Source organism: Manis pentadactyla, chromosome 11, assembly GCF_030020395.1.
Source record: "Manis pentadactyla isolate mManPen7 chromosome 11, mManPen7.hap1, whole genome shotgun sequence".
Taxonomy (NCBI): Eukaryota; Metazoa; Chordata; class Mammalia; order Pholidota; family Manidae; genus Manis; species Manis pentadactyla.
Window position 1 is genome coordinate 3,686,517 of NC_080029.1, and position 15,012 is coordinate 3,701,528.

At 47.6% G+C, this 15,012-nt stretch overlaps 1 protein-coding gene across 1 annotated transcript in view; it reads right to left on the bottom strand.

The window, feature by feature from the left end:
* The window catches only part of DYNC1H1 (dynein cytoplasmic 1 heavy chain 1), a 73,399-nt gene that overhangs the window by 39,043 nt on the left and 19,344 nt on the right, over nucleotides 1–15,012 (bottom strand). The window contains exons 8-20 of the mRNA XM_036882250.2: nucleotides 10,341–11,417; nucleotides 9,470–9,649; nucleotides 7,964–8,113; nucleotides 6,439–6,585; nucleotides 4,274–4,414; nucleotides 3,782–3,958; nucleotides 3,539–3,649; nucleotides 3,337–3,456; nucleotides 2,645–2,884; nucleotides 892–1,047; nucleotides 641–754; nucleotides 313–423; nucleotides 26–235 (exon numbers count right to left, since the gene is read on the bottom strand). Coding sequence (XP_036738145.1) covers nucleotides 26–235; nucleotides 313–423; nucleotides 641–754; nucleotides 892–1,047; nucleotides 2,645–2,884; nucleotides 3,337–3,456; nucleotides 3,539–3,649; nucleotides 3,782–3,958; nucleotides 4,274–4,414; nucleotides 6,439–6,585; nucleotides 7,964–8,113; nucleotides 9,470–9,649; nucleotides 10,341–11,417 — 2,934 coding nt within the window. The remainder of the gene's footprint in view (nucleotides 1–25; nucleotides 236–312; nucleotides 424–640; nucleotides 755–891; nucleotides 1,048–2,644; nucleotides 2,885–3,336; nucleotides 3,457–3,538; nucleotides 3,650–3,781; nucleotides 3,959–4,273; nucleotides 4,415–6,438; nucleotides 6,586–7,963; nucleotides 8,114–9,469; nucleotides 9,650–10,340; nucleotides 11,418–15,012) is intronic.

Here is a 15,012-nt window from a genome sequence, read left to right on the forward strand (position 1 = left end):
GAAGGAGCCGCTGGTCCAGGCTCACCTGCTTCAGGAACTCCTCCAAAGCCATCTCTCCTTGTGCCACAAGCAGCACATCCTTGACGACAGCTTCATTCCTCTGCAGGTCAACGTCCCAGATCTGGCCAAGGGTCAGCTCGGAAACAACCCAGTTCACATGGAGCCGCTTCATCAGCTGCTTCCAGTGGCGATCTTTCAGCGCCTCGGACTTCAGCTCGATCACCAGCATGTTTATCTGTGGCAAGAGGACGCAAAGTCACCTGAGCAGCTGTTCTGGGCAGACGGCCCCGGCTGCAGCCCCAGCCCACCTACCTTCAGGTGACCTTTCAGAAGCCTCTGGACGAACTCATAGGATGCATACTGCCGTAGTCGTGCAGGGAAGTTTTTCAGCTGATTCAAGAGGCCATCTAAATTTTGCCGAAGCTGTCAAGAGAAACACAAGATGGTATTTAATTTGTACACATTTCTTTAAATGTTGAAATACTTTAAAAAATGATTTAAAAGAATTTCATGTTATTTTGGATGAATACTGTAAATGACCATTAAGCGACATTCTGTGCACTCACAATATACAGTTCCTAAGCTAAGTCTATACCTCACATATATAAAGGTATACAGAAACACCTATTTTACTGTATACCTTGCGGGGCTGTACTGAAACCCACGGCTGTTCCTTCATCTGGTCAATCTGCTCCCAGACCTTGGAGAGTTCTGACCAAACACCTTTGAGGTCCTGTAATTCTTCCAAGGCCACCTGTGATTCAGAATAAGGCACTTAACTTTGGAAACAGAATCACCTCGGCACCCGGCGGGGCTCTCCGGTGGCCCCGGTCAGGGGCAGAGTCCAGGCAAGGGGCCATGCTCCTCCCTCCCCAAGGGAGCAGCTCCTACCTGGACGCGCTCCTCACTGCCGCCGAGAAGTCCCGTATCTGTCAGCTCCAGCGCCTCCTTGGCCTTCGCACACTTCTCCCGGTCATCCTTCAGCCGGCCGAACTTCCCTTCATATATGGTAAGAGCTTGAAGGGCCTCCTCCGGGCGAAGATTGCCCTGAAAGCAGGCAGAGTGCAGACTGTCGCGGTGCCAGGCCTCGGGGCAGGTGAAGGCTCTGGCTCTGGGAGGGCGAAGGGGCCTACGGGGACGCCGGGGTGATGATCCCTGAGCGTGTCTACATACAGAACACTCCACAAAGTGTGCGCTAATGATTTGTGCGCAATGCTGGATGCACCTTCTACTTCCGTTATTTGCCATGAATAGAAGTTTAAGAAAGGCGGAGCACCTCTCCATTCAGCCACTGTCTCACTAAGTGCTTTGGGAGGTGGGAAGAAAGGGGTCAGGACAGATTTGGGCCTGGAGCAGGACACCCCTGATCTGAGCAGACATGGCTCCTGGGGACTGCCAGGCACACCCTCCCTGAGGTTCACGGCTATTCCATCAGTTACCGAGAGCAGAGCAAGACATCGAGGCACCGATCTTGCTGGAAATGGCCTCTACTTCAGCATTCACACACTATTTACACACCTCCTTTCCATTTAGTAACTTTTGAGAATGACTATAAAGTATCAATTAGAATTATACCATATTACTAACAAGGTGATACAATAAGAGATATTCAAACTGTACTGAAACCCACGGCTGTTCCTTCATCTGGTCAATCTGCCTACTGATCAAGACTCACTGCCCTGCTAGACTAGCATTCTGCATGACCTACAGTACTGGCATTAGTAAAAGCAGAGGTCTTAAAACAGGGGCCCTTGAACCAAAACTAAACACAAAGTAGGACATTTGGGCCCAGCAGCACAGACAGGGCTGAGAGCAGGACAAAGCCTGACAGTGGATGGCGTGAAGCGTCTGCCAGCAGGGCTATCGTGGAAAACCTATATCCCAAACTAGAAAGCCAGATGGACATTCAAAGTATTTCTGCATCCTTCCCCTTTTCTTTCCTATATTTGTATGCATGTCCGAGCAGACGAGGGTCACTCCAAGCCAGCTTACCTGCCTGCCGCTCCCTAGCGCTCGTGTTCTCGCTCCCTGCCCCCTCTGCCGGGACCGACACAGCAGCACACCAACAGGCCCTCCCCCCTCCGTGTGTGCACGTCACCACCTTGCTCAAAACACACATTTTCCTTGTTCGTTTTCTATCATGTCTCTCCCACTGCAGCCTGACTCCACGAGGGTAGGGGCTCCTGTCTCTTCTGCTCACCGCATACCCCCACTGCCTAGAACACAGCTGGGCTCATGAACGGCTGAGCAGACCGAGAGAGCTGGGTGTGTGTGGGTACAGAGAGGCTGACACCTAGGGGCCCAGGACAGTAGCAGCTGCTCCGCCACAGCCCAGAGCTCGGCCTGTGTCCACCACACAGTAAACTCTCACTCTTGAGAATGCCAAGGTAACACAAAGTGTGTAAGAATAGAAAAACTTTAATCTGTGAAACCATCTCCTGACTTCAGTGACTGTCAAAAGGGGCTCTGGGTAAAAGAGGTCCAAGGCGGCTTTTGTATTTCCAAACCTACCATCTGCTGATTACAGAAGAAAAGCTCTCATCACTGCACGGCTAAGCCATGGCAAGGCCCTCCAAGTCTGGGAGGAAAGACACCTGATCACACTTTGGTTCGGGAGAAACTGAGCACGGCGGGCGAGACTCACCGTGACAGGCTTGGTTTTCTCCCAGTCTGTCAGCAGGTCAGTGGTGCGACTTTCCACGGCCCGGTCCTCCTGGACGATCTTCATTTGCAGGTTGGCCACCTGCTGCTGAATGGCAGAGTCCTTCCGCCGCATGATGTCGTTGAAGGCCCCCCACTCCCCCTCGATGTTGTCAATATAGAGCCAGGACGGAGGGAACTGGAACCTCTGCTTCTCCAGCAAGCGCTGACCATTCCGATAGAGCTTTCGGAGTTAAAAAGAAAAAATAAAATGAGTGGTTTTTCTTGTAGTACAATGACATAAATCAATGTCAGATTCCCAGGCAGAGAAGATCCTCTGCTGTCAACATGCCTACTCTTCTCCACCCCGAGGGCCTGCCTGGCCCCGTTACTACACACAGCTGCAGGGCTCTAAATCAGGGGAGCTGCGCTTCACCCCACTGCCCAGGCTCTAAAATGGAGATCCCGGTTTGATGATTTGAAGATCAACAACTAAAAGATTTTAAAAGACAAAAAATATTTCTCAAACCTTGATGTTTTTAGTACATCAAGCTTTTCAAAATGCAAATTCCCAGGGTGCCAGTATCTGTATTTAACGAGTACGTCAGGTGGTTCCAGCGGAGAGGGTCTCTGCGGACTGTCCTGAAGAAGCAGTGCCTGCAGGGCTGCTGGTGGGAACCTAACCAAAGAGCTCACCTCGACTTGTTTCTCAAACTGCTTGATCTTCCGTTTCAACGACTGCACGTAGGTGATGAAGGTCACGGCATCAGAGGTGCTGGCCGTGTCCACCGAGTGCTGCTCCAGCTCCTGGCGAGACTGTCCGGGGAGAGCACAGAATTGGGACACGGAGCCCAGGCTACGGCAGGCACATCACGCTGGCAGAACCCTGCCTCCTCACCTTTGAGATCTGGGAATGGAATTCGGTCATGTTTGACCCAAGCATCTGCCCAAATTTGCTGAGAACCTCTTTATGCCAAGAGTCATACTTCAAGTTCACCTTGGACTGGACCTGCAGGGGAACGAGCACGTGATGGTCAGCTCTTCCACGCCGGAGCGCTTACACTTCGGCTTCATTTCAGCCACACCGAGACGCTGCCTCGGCAGCTACCTCAACACCTCCCAGCAAGAGGGCAGAGCGCACCTTGCCGTAATCGATGACTACAGGTCCAAACTCTTTCTTGGTTTCCGCATTATCAAAAGTTCCTCTGGCCTTCCTTATTTGAACCAAGAGAGCTTGCCATTTGTTGAGATCTTCCCCAAGTCTGTTATAGATGTTTTCAGCTTGCATGTCCCATAAGCACTGATACTGGAGCCACACCTACAGGTAAAGAAACACAGTTAAACATCACAGCTCGATCTCATATCCCACTAAAAGGAGTCAGGTTCTTTCATCACTGTTAGAAAAATCTCCCTTCAAATTCTCAGAATTTTCACATTAAAAAATAAAATTCATTTTCTCCAAAGTGATAACTAATATCCCAAAAGATTTGTCCCACTGTCCATTCTTTGCTTTAAAATAAGCAAATCACATATGTAGTCAAAATCTTTTAGCTCCACATTCATCATATCTCATACGCATAAGCATTTAAAAGAGGCTATACAATATATTTAAATGAAATCAGGGGCTTCTCACCTTGACATACTGCTCGACTTCAGTTACGATGCCCATGACTGCAGAATAGGACTCTTCCAGGGCAACTGGGCCATCAGGCATCCGTGTAAGAGCATTCCGATAGAATTTCTCTTCTTCAGTCAGTTCGTAATGTACACCCACCTAGTCAAACAAAGCCAGAAATGAACACAGGTAGTTAAACTCAGAGCCACTTTTTACTTAATTAAAGTGAACTGAAAAGACTAGCTTGTGATAAAGATGGCATTTAAGGGGTAACATCCACTTACCCCAGCCACAAGTGACCAAAGCCTACTCATATTTAACTCACGAAGCCAGTAAGAACATCAGACCAACCACAGGTTAGAAAACGTGGCGCCACTAATAGACAAGAGGAGAACAGAGTGCGCAGGGGCCTGAGAAGCGGGGGTGTGGTGCTGGGTGGGGCCTGGAGATCTGAACCCTGCAGCGGCTGCGAGCAGGGTGCTGAGGGTGGAGCCTAAGAGAATGTGAGATAACCAGGACCAAATACTTTCATGAGTGGAGGCTGGAACTGACGACAGTCACTCGTTGAGTGCTTACTACATGCCTGGCTCTACTGCAGGTACAATACACAAGAGGCAAAAATCTCTGTTCACCCAGATTTACATTCTGTGGGAGGAAAGGGTCAATTCAGGGAAAAGGAAAACAGAAATTTAGACGGTGAGAAGTACTGGGGAGAAAAAGCAGCAAAGGCAGCAGGGAGTGTGGGGTGGGGGCAGGTTGTATTTTAAATAGAGAGGCCAGGGAGGCCTCACTGGGGAGGTGACATTTAAGCAGAGAACAGGAGGAGGGGAGTGAGCCTCGTGAATGATTCCCTACAGGGACTGGGATTCGGAGCAGGGAGATCAGCAAGTGCCACGGCCCAGGGGCAGGTCGGCCGGGCGTATCTGAGGAGAGCAAGATCGGTGTGGCCAGAGCAGGGCCAGTGTGGGGAGCAGCTGCACATGACGTGGGGTCCAGCAGCACTGTGGGGCGTGGGCGTTCATGCTGAGTGAGACAGGGAGCCATGACGAGCTCCGGAAGGAGCAGTGTCAGCATCAACACACAATTACAGATTTACGTGGGCTGCCATGTTGAAAAAAGATTTTAGGGGAGCAAAGCCAGATGCAGAGACAGGTCAGGAGGGAACTTTAATAATCTAAGCAGGGATGCTGGTACCTTGGACAGCTGGTAGCAGTGGAAGAAAGATATGGCTGGAGGGGAACAGGGGCAAGTTTATTTGCTGACAGGAAGAGGGAATTGCTGGGCGACAGGCGAGAGGAAATGGGATCCGGTGCACAAGAGGAGAGGCTGGTCAGCTCATTAAATTTGGAGAGAAACAAGATAACCACACAAGCAGCAACGACTCCTGTTAAAAGCACAACTATGACAAGAAACACCACGAAGACCGCAGACTTCTTGAGGTGCAGGGACCGGGCCTCAGCTCGGCTCGGATCTGCCGGCAGGGCGGGCCTGGGGTCCGGCGCCACCATGACCCCAAGTCCATGAGTGGCTGCTGCCTCCAGAACCCTGGTAAAGAACTGAGCTTATGTTCACAGTGTAGAAGAGCCTTTCTTCTACACTTTCTAGAAGAGCCTGTTACAACAGAGGTTGTGGGAATCTGTTTATCTGAAAGCCACTGGTCCTGTTTATAATATTGCCCAGAGGTCAGGGACCAAACAATCTTGAGTTTTCCTTTGGTGTTAGAAGCATATTAATAAGAGTATGTTATATCTGGGATTTGCTTTAAAATAATCTGGTGGTAAAAAGTGGGGAATGGAATATAAATTAAACAAAATCGACCACATGATGATAAACAAAGCTGGGTGGTGTGAGCTCATGGGAGTCCCTCTACTTTGGTGTGTGTTTGCAAGCTTCCATAATAAAGACTGGCGGGGGGTGGGGGGGAAGTAGGAATTAAAACTCCCAAAGAAATTCATGGAGGGGATTTCCAAGACATTATTGAGACCAGAGTGCAACTGTAACCATTTGAAAAGGTAACTATTGGAAGGAAGTGCCAGGTCACACAAAGCTTCCTCCAGCTTTCCCTCCGAATGCCCAGCCTGCAGCCTGGAGTTGGAAAAGGCCCGTCAAGGGCTATATGTAAAGAGGCCCGGTGGAGAGGTGGTGTCACGGAGCCCTGGGAGAAGCCGGGCCGGAGGGCTCACCTGGTACCTCTGGCTCTGGATCCTGGGGAGAGAGAGCACGACCATCTTCCAGGCGAACATTTCCTGGTACAGCTTGTACCTGCACTCCTCAATGGGAGGGTTCAAATAGATGACCTGATTGGTTATTCTTAGCTCATGAACGACATTCTGTAAAAGAAAGATTGCAGCTGTCAATCAGCAATCTATTTCAATAAGAGTCCTGATACAAAATGGTTTTGGGGCCTAACACTTGTTCTCTCTACATGACTAAACTACTTCAGTCTGAACCACAAGGTCTGCTACTTTACTATTAGACACAGCCTTTTTCAATTCCATGTCTGTGGTCTGTGGCCGCCCACCAGAGGACTCTAAGAGCCGAGCCAGGCACTGCTCAGGCTTCCCCTGGGTTCCCTGTGCCTGAGTGTTGAACACAGAACAGGTGCTCAACAGAGCCTGACTTGAAGCACAGGACAACCTTTCAGCATAGTGGCTGTGAGCAGAGAAGCCAGTGCCACTAATGCAGTGACATGAGGCTGGCAGTAGCTGTCGGGCACATGCTGGCTGACGCACGTTAATCAAGAATTTCAACTCAATCTCCGCCAGATAATTATATCAACTTAGATACTCACTTACTTTCTGCACCTCAGTATTGTAAAAAGTATGCTCTGGGAATAAATAGCTTTCTATTGAAAAATGAAAACATATTTCAAGCACTAAGAGAAAAAAATGACATGGTAAAATCTGGGTAGAAAAAAACAAGCCAATTATTTCTCTCAGATCAAAGTTTTTACCTGCAGTTCTTTTAGGCTTCTGTCCTGTGAAAACATTTTATTGACAGTAACACGAATATAGTGAGCTACACAAAACAAATGCATGGCTTAGTGAATTTCTGTAAAGTGGACACCACTGTAACCTCCACCCACATCAGGAGACAGAATGTGTTTGCAGTTAATAGAAATTTCTAGAAAGCTTGCAAGGCTCCTGCTGAGCACTCCTTCACACAAATGGGAAACAGGTGGCTTAGAAACAAGGACCAATGTGGGGACCACTGTGCCACTGCACTCTTCCACGAGACTCTGATTTAGATTTCTGTGAAACATGATGTTTTAGGGTCACGGTCCAAACTTTCACGAGTAGCAGATTATACTCAGTTCCTGAAATGACCTCTTGCGTGTATGCTTGGAAAACAAGATATTTTTAGTGTAGATTTTTACTAAAAATTCTTTTCCATTTTTAAAGACTTCTATGTTTGAAATTACTTTATACTTACAGGAGAGTGGCAAAGAAAGTAAGAAGAGTTTTCATATACTCTTCTTCCAACATTAACATTTAATGTGCTACAATTACTGACACTAAGAAATTCCCATTTCTTAACTAACCAAACACTGACTTTAGTCTATGACACTCATGCAACATCACTGGTGATGAGGACTTTAATCATCTGGGGCGGCAGGTGGTGTCTCTTAGGTCTCCTTCTCATGGTACTATTTAAGGGGAGGAACTTGCTTTGTTTACAAGCAAATCAGATGCCATGGGAAATACTCACTTTGATCTTTGGCTCTCCACCAGGCTTGTGACTAACTTGCGGCGCATCTGTATCCATATCAACTTCTGCCTTATCTTCAGCTTGCCCAAGAAGCACCTGGGTCCAAGCTCTCAGGCCAGCTTGAAGGCGAACACCCAGTATTCTTTCAATCTACAGAGAAAGTGTCAAGGAACAGTGTTTCTTTCAAAGTCAGCTCCCAGGACCCATTAAATAGAAAGCCAGTAGTTTTTGGTGAAAGGTAAATCGCTTCTAATTACAACCTTCATCTCACTGACCCTGAGCCTCACTCCCGACACTCTCCCAGCCACACACAACTTGTCCGTCTCGGGACTAAGTGAATCCCCAACTTCCTGACCTTTAAGTGATAAGGAGACTAACAAATCAGCAGATTCAGTTAATGTCTCAGTATCTGTTCAATGTAATAGAAACTCTACAAAAGCATTTTCCTGGCAGCCTCAGAGATAAAACTAGAAACACTATAATCTGGAGGTGAAACTGTTCTCTTCTTTTTAACTGAAGTATAATCGACATATAACATAATAATAGTTCAGGTGTACAATATACTGATTCAAGGTATGTATGTTGCAAAATGGCCACCACAGTAAGTCTACTTAACATCTGTCACCAGAGTTTTTGACATTCCCTAACAGGAAGAAAATCTCTCTGATCTAGAATGAGGCAAGGAGATTTCCTACAAATAGGGTATCTGTGCGCGTTTGTGAAGAGCCTGCCTTGTGCCACACAACCACCCTGGGAATGCACAGATGTGAGAAAAACCAGGGGCTTTCAGTAGAGTCAGCAGAATGAGGCTGTTAACATCCCCTTTGTTAGGGCCCCACTGTGTGGGTACCCTGCAACTTACGTATCCAACTTAAAAGAGAAAGAAAAAGAAAACCTATGAACCGTAAACTACTCAGAACTGACCGGCCACCACCTGTCCACTGAGTGACTTCTGCCCTAACACACACCCCTTCTCCAGACTCTTCACTGACGTATTCTCTGATGCTCACCAGAGAAAGCCATACGGGTGGTGACCGGTCTCCCAACACACATGTGCTGGGGCACAGGCGCGTGCGCCTCCCCTCGCCCCAGCCCTCTACAGGGATGAGCCCCGAATCTCTACAGCAGAAGTGGGAGGTAGTTTGCTGCTGGGTATGTCTTTTTAATTTGGCTGGTGGAGAGGGGCAGGGTGGTCAGAGAAGGGCCTGGGGGAAGGGCCAGGAGGGAAAACAGGAGTTACTAGAGGAGCAGGGAGGGGCAAGGAGGCTGTCAAGCATCCAGAAAATAGAGCCCTCACTCTCCTTCCTCACAGACCCCTGCCGCCAGGCTGGTGCTAGCATCATGCAGTCCATGTCTACCATTAATCACATGGAATTTGGAAGGAGCCACTGGTAATTTCCGTGGAAAACCGCCTTTCAGTGACACACTGATAAATGTATGCAGCAGGGTCCACTCCCATGTAGACAGTAGAAAAATGAAAACACTGAAACAAACCCCATTCCTTACCTCCATATCAAGCTTGTTGACCCAGATGGGCAGGTTGGAATAGGAGTGCAGATTTAAGTCATCCACGGCTTTCTGGACTCTGTTCAAGATCTCTGAGAAAGTTTTATGATCATACATACATGTTTCCAGGGAACGGACTTCAAGGTCTATCTTTTCTTCAATGGTCAGCAGATCATCCACCTAAAGGAAGGTATATTCAATACTTTAAACACCCACTCACTCCATCCCATTACTTTTTATATACATTCTTCTCAATTAACAAATGTTCAAGGCAGGGAAGTACTTCCAGAAGCAGCTAAGCCTACTGTTGGTGTGAGAACACTTACCCCACTCTTGGGTTGTCATGGAGGGAAGGGTAACGTATGGACACTATCAGCTTCTCCCCGCTCCCCAGCACAGCTCCCCGCAGAAGGGCAGCCTCTGGCTTGTAAGTTGGGAGCAGGAGATAAGCGTGCTCTGCTCACTGCCCTCTGTCCTGTGCACCAGACACGCCCCTTCAGGCTGCTCGTGGTGGCCGGCTCAGGGCCAGGAGGCTCACGAGTGTCTGGCTGCACTAGCACGAGGGGTGAATCGACCACCTGTGCCACGACTGCAGATCTAGAGCCCATCTCCAGGCAGCTCTGGCAGTCTAACAAAGCTCTCATGGGCCCTTCGTTTCTCCACTGGTTCTAAATTTGGGGTGTTACTCGACAGCCTCCCTAGAGTACCGACACGACTGAACAGCCCAGCAGGAAAAGCGGCTCCTCTGCTCAGCGCCCGTGGCCTCACACTGTATCATGCCCGCCAGCCTTCTCAGGGGACTGACGTGTCAACTGGACTATTACTATGTGTAGTTCATTCCTGGGACACGGGTTGTTGAAATGGGACACACCTTTTCTTGGAAGTTGAAGACAGTCTCTGCCAAGCGCTGTACATAAGGGTCGAGCTTATAGGATTCCCACACCAGCGCGATGCCCTCAGCAATCAGGGCCTGCACCTCCTTTTTCAGGCCAGCTACCAGAAGGGAGATGGTGTTCCGCTCTTCTACTTTCTCGCAGGTGCGTTCATAGGTACGGACGCTTTCGATCAGTGAGATGGCAAACGGGTAAAGCTGGTTTGCTTGGTGGGCCTTGTTCACAATTGCCAACGGGACCCGGAAACCGAGCCACTTCAGGTTTCGAACTTCTTTTGAAAGTGTAATAATCTCAGGGAGGAAGTTAACTTTTAGCTTAAGGACATTCCCAGTGCGACCCCGAACCCGAGTACTTTCAATGGTGAAGATGCGCCCCGAGACGCCGAGGTTCCGCTGCTGCACCTTCCTTGCCCAGTCATCAAATATTTCTTGAGTGTTGAGCTTCATGCGGAAACTGTCTCCATCCTGCTTCAGCTTCTGCCCTTCCACATGGTTCTCCCAACCCTTGCCAAGGACGTCTTCCACACGCTTCATGTAGGCGGTGAGCTGCCGGTCAATCTGTTTTGCCCAGATAATAGACCCCGACACAGGCGGCAGGTCACGCACATGGCTCATCTTACAGGCCTGACTCTGTGGGTACTGGACCTTGAACTTGTCGTGAAGAGACTCAATGTCGTCCTTCACACGCTGGATTAGCTGGGTCTGGTATTCACGGATAGCGCCACGGATGTGAGGCCTGACGAACAGTGCGTTGAACCTGGAGAAAATCCTGAACATCTCGTTAGCGTTCTTGGCCGTGCCGAGCTGATCCCGAAGGCGAGCCGTTATCCGGGTCTCCACCCTGTCAATCCTCTCATCATATCTCTTCATGGCGGCCTCCCAAGCCTCTGTGCCTTCTTTGGAAACGTCCAGCCCATCCACTTCCTTGACATTCTCGTACGCAAGGTTTACCTCCTCAATAGCGTTCGCGTCAGCAGCATCAAAGAGGACCTCGGCTACCTTCATGTCCTGGGGTTCAGGCACCTCTCCCTGATTCTGCTGTGCAACTGCTGTGACCTGAAAGAGGGGGACGCACGAGGGAGATTCACCTAATGAATGACTACCAAGCCCAAGCACACGGCACACAAAATCACTGGTCCACTCCATGGCTTCGTAACTTTTAGTCAAATAGAACTGCAGAACTTAACAAAGCCATGTCATATACCACACAGCATATTTTAACTATGTATATAAAGATATTCTGACAATGTAGTTTCATTGCTCAAGAAGCTAAAATAACATATTAAAAACCTGGGTTTGGGGTACTTCCCGCTTCAACGTTTAGTTTATGATGAAAACTGCATTCGACAGCTCAATCACCCACAGGAGTGCTATGTACACACTCTGTCTCCAACATAAGTAGTCTTCCTTTTTGATTTTTAAAACTTCAAACTATAATGTGTGGGTAAGTACCACAGGACAGAGACAGATAAACTGTTACCAGAGTAGAAGCCTCCATCCAGTTCGGTACACACACTGGAGAGAGCAGGGAGCTAACACAGAGCCGTCACCTCTGCAAGCACACGTGTCTCATGCCCACTCACCCCCAGAGTCATAACATGAGGCAGGGGTCTTGATCTGGGGTCCAGATGCCTTGGATGAAGTTCAGATGGTCTATGAATTTGTTTGGGGAAATTATAATCATTACTTTCACTAGCCCTTAACTAAAACTGAGCACTTCTTAAATTACAAATGTGTGCAGGTCACGGTCATTTGCAGTTCCACGAGTTATCATAGATAAACACTTCCCCATCACCTTACAGTTGTACCTATCTTGAGAGCTTGTTTATGCTCATCACTACTTCGGAACTACGGTATGAGGCCTGTCACTAGTTTGCTATTCTGTGTCTTCATGGAGAAGCACACAGATGAACAGATCACAATTGCAAAACTGTTGATAACTGTTCTTCGTAAATCTGCATTTTATTTTGCATTTAAAACATTTGAGGACTCCTGGTAATGGCAGTATGTGGTCAGAAACTGGATAAAATTATTAAAAACAGCTACTTTGGACAATGAAAAACACCAAAGGGAGCCAACAACCTGAGGCATGTTTTCTCACAACATCAGGTGAGAATGGTGAGTTAGTGGCCTTCCTGCCTGGAGGCACTCCCACCATTCCCCAGTTCAGGTGGTGAAAATCCACAGCTTTGATGCTGGGAGCAGGACAGCAATCATGTAAAGGGGAGATTTCAGAAATCAGAGTCTGAGAAGGGCCGCAGTAATAAATTACATACAACTATAGGAGACCCTTGGGAGTTTGACAAGAATTTAAAGTCTGGGGAGATTTACAACTTGCTGTCAACCAAGAAATCCATACCCAGTGAAACTATCCTTCAAATCCTTCAAATATAAAAGTGAAATATTTTCCCTGATAAACAAAAAAAGAGGGAATCTGTCACCAGCAGACCTAAAGAACAAGAAATACTAACAGAAATCCATTAGGTTAAAAGGAAAAGACACCAGACAGTAACTCGGACTTAGGAAAGCATGAAGAGAACTGGGAAATGTAAACGTGGACAAACATAAAAGTTCACATATTTTTCTCTTCCTAATTTTTCTGAAATGTATATGGCTGTTTGAAACAAACTTGTAACACTGTACTGTTGGGTTTATAATGCACAGATGTAATATATATGACAAAAAAAGCATTTCCCCCTGCTGTACATGTGACAAGCAGGAGGAAACAGCTGTATACTGGCAGGAGGTTTTCATATTTTAATGGAAGTCCATATTGAGTATATCATGATAAAGATGCATGCTGTAATCCCTAGGGGAATCACTACAAATGAAAATCCAAAGAAATACAGCTACATGTCTATAGAGGAATCAAATGATATACTAAAAGTAACACAAAAGAAAGCTGCAGAGGAATACAGGAAAAACAAAAATGACACAAGTGGAAAACAAGTAGCAAATGGCACATCTGAACCCACAGCCATTATCAATAATTATTAACTGTGAACAGACTAACCATTCTGATAAAGACATTCAGAGAATGTATGCATTTGTAAACAGAAAGAAAACACACAATACTATTTTTAGAAAAATGATGTATGAGGCATTAAACAAGATGTAGGCATGAGAAGTGAGGCAGAAAACTCCTCCCAAAACTACATATGACATGAAAATACAGCAAATACAACTAATCCTGAAAAAGTGCCAGGAAAGATGACTGCAACAGATGGCCTACATCTGGGGAAGGGAGAAGACCTCACAGGAAAGGATAAAGTAGCAAAGCTGCAATCCGGTGGGACCCAAGTCCTCCCCTCACCCCAGCTCACCAGTTGGGAGGAAGAGAAACGGAGCAGGGAGGGAGTAGAAGCCCAAGACTGCTAAATTCCCACCCCTGGAGATCTGCTCTGGGAGCACAAACCTACATTGCATGGTGCTCTGGAGATTAGTGGGCTTGGAAAGCAAAGATAGGCAGAATACTCGGAGAGACTGAGATTCCAGCTGTTTGTGGAGGACAGGTACTCACAACTAGCTGTTCTGGGACAGAAGAAAGGCGGGCACTTTGAAAGACTTCCCAACAGCGAGAGGGCTGCTAAAGGGGCAAGGATTGCACAGAGCTTGCTGCTCAGGAGAAAGGACAGGTGGACAAAATCGTCCTGGTGCACTCATCCCGGCAGGCTGGGAACTTCCAGGAGCTTCAGGCATTCCATCCCCCTGGCTGACAAGACAACTCCAAGGCCCGCCACCACAATATGCAGACTGCTGCTCCTTCCTCCCGGCCAGCACTGGCTCGCAAACCTGTTGCACCCACTATTGCGCCAGGCCAGCCAGAGGGCAGCCCAGCCTACAACAGCTACAAGGGGGTAGCATAGAGGCTCCTCCCTGCACATTCGGCCCACTGGCCCTGGCAGTGGAGGCAGGCACTGCCCGCCAGGAAGCAGGAAAGGACTCTTTCCTCCCAGCAGACACTGGTGCCATGCACCTGCGACCCCTACCATCACTCCAGGGACCGAGCAGCTCCAGAGAGTAGAGCTTCTGGGCACTAGAGGGCACCGCCTACACAGAGTTATTATTCCATAGTAATCATTAGGAATATGAAAGACCAAAAGAACATGGTACAAACCAAAATCCCTCAAACATGAGAAAGATGTCTAAGTGAAACTGAAATCACCAGTCTTCTTGATAAAGATTTCAAAATAAAAACCATAAACATGCTCATGTAGTTATAGAAAAATATTCAGGACCTCAGGAAGGACTTCAAGAAAGAGAGAAGCTTTGAAAAAAAATACAGTATCTGAAATGAAACATACAATGGAGAAATTTAAAAGCAGATTAGATGAGGTAGAGGAGATGGTAAATGAAATAGAAATTACAGAATTCCTTTGTATTAGGAATACAAAGAAGCTGAGGCACAGAGAGAAAAATAAAGATCTCTAAAAATGAAAGAATATTAAGAGAACTGTGTGACCAAACCAAATGGGACAATATTCACATTATAGGGGCACTAGAAGAAGAAGAGAGAGAAAAAGGAATAGAAAGTGTCTTTGAGGAAATAATTGCTGAAAACTTTCCCAATCTGGGTTAGGAAATAGTCTCTCAGGCCATGGAAGTGCACAGATCTCCCAACACAAGGGACCCAAGGAAGACAACACAGAGA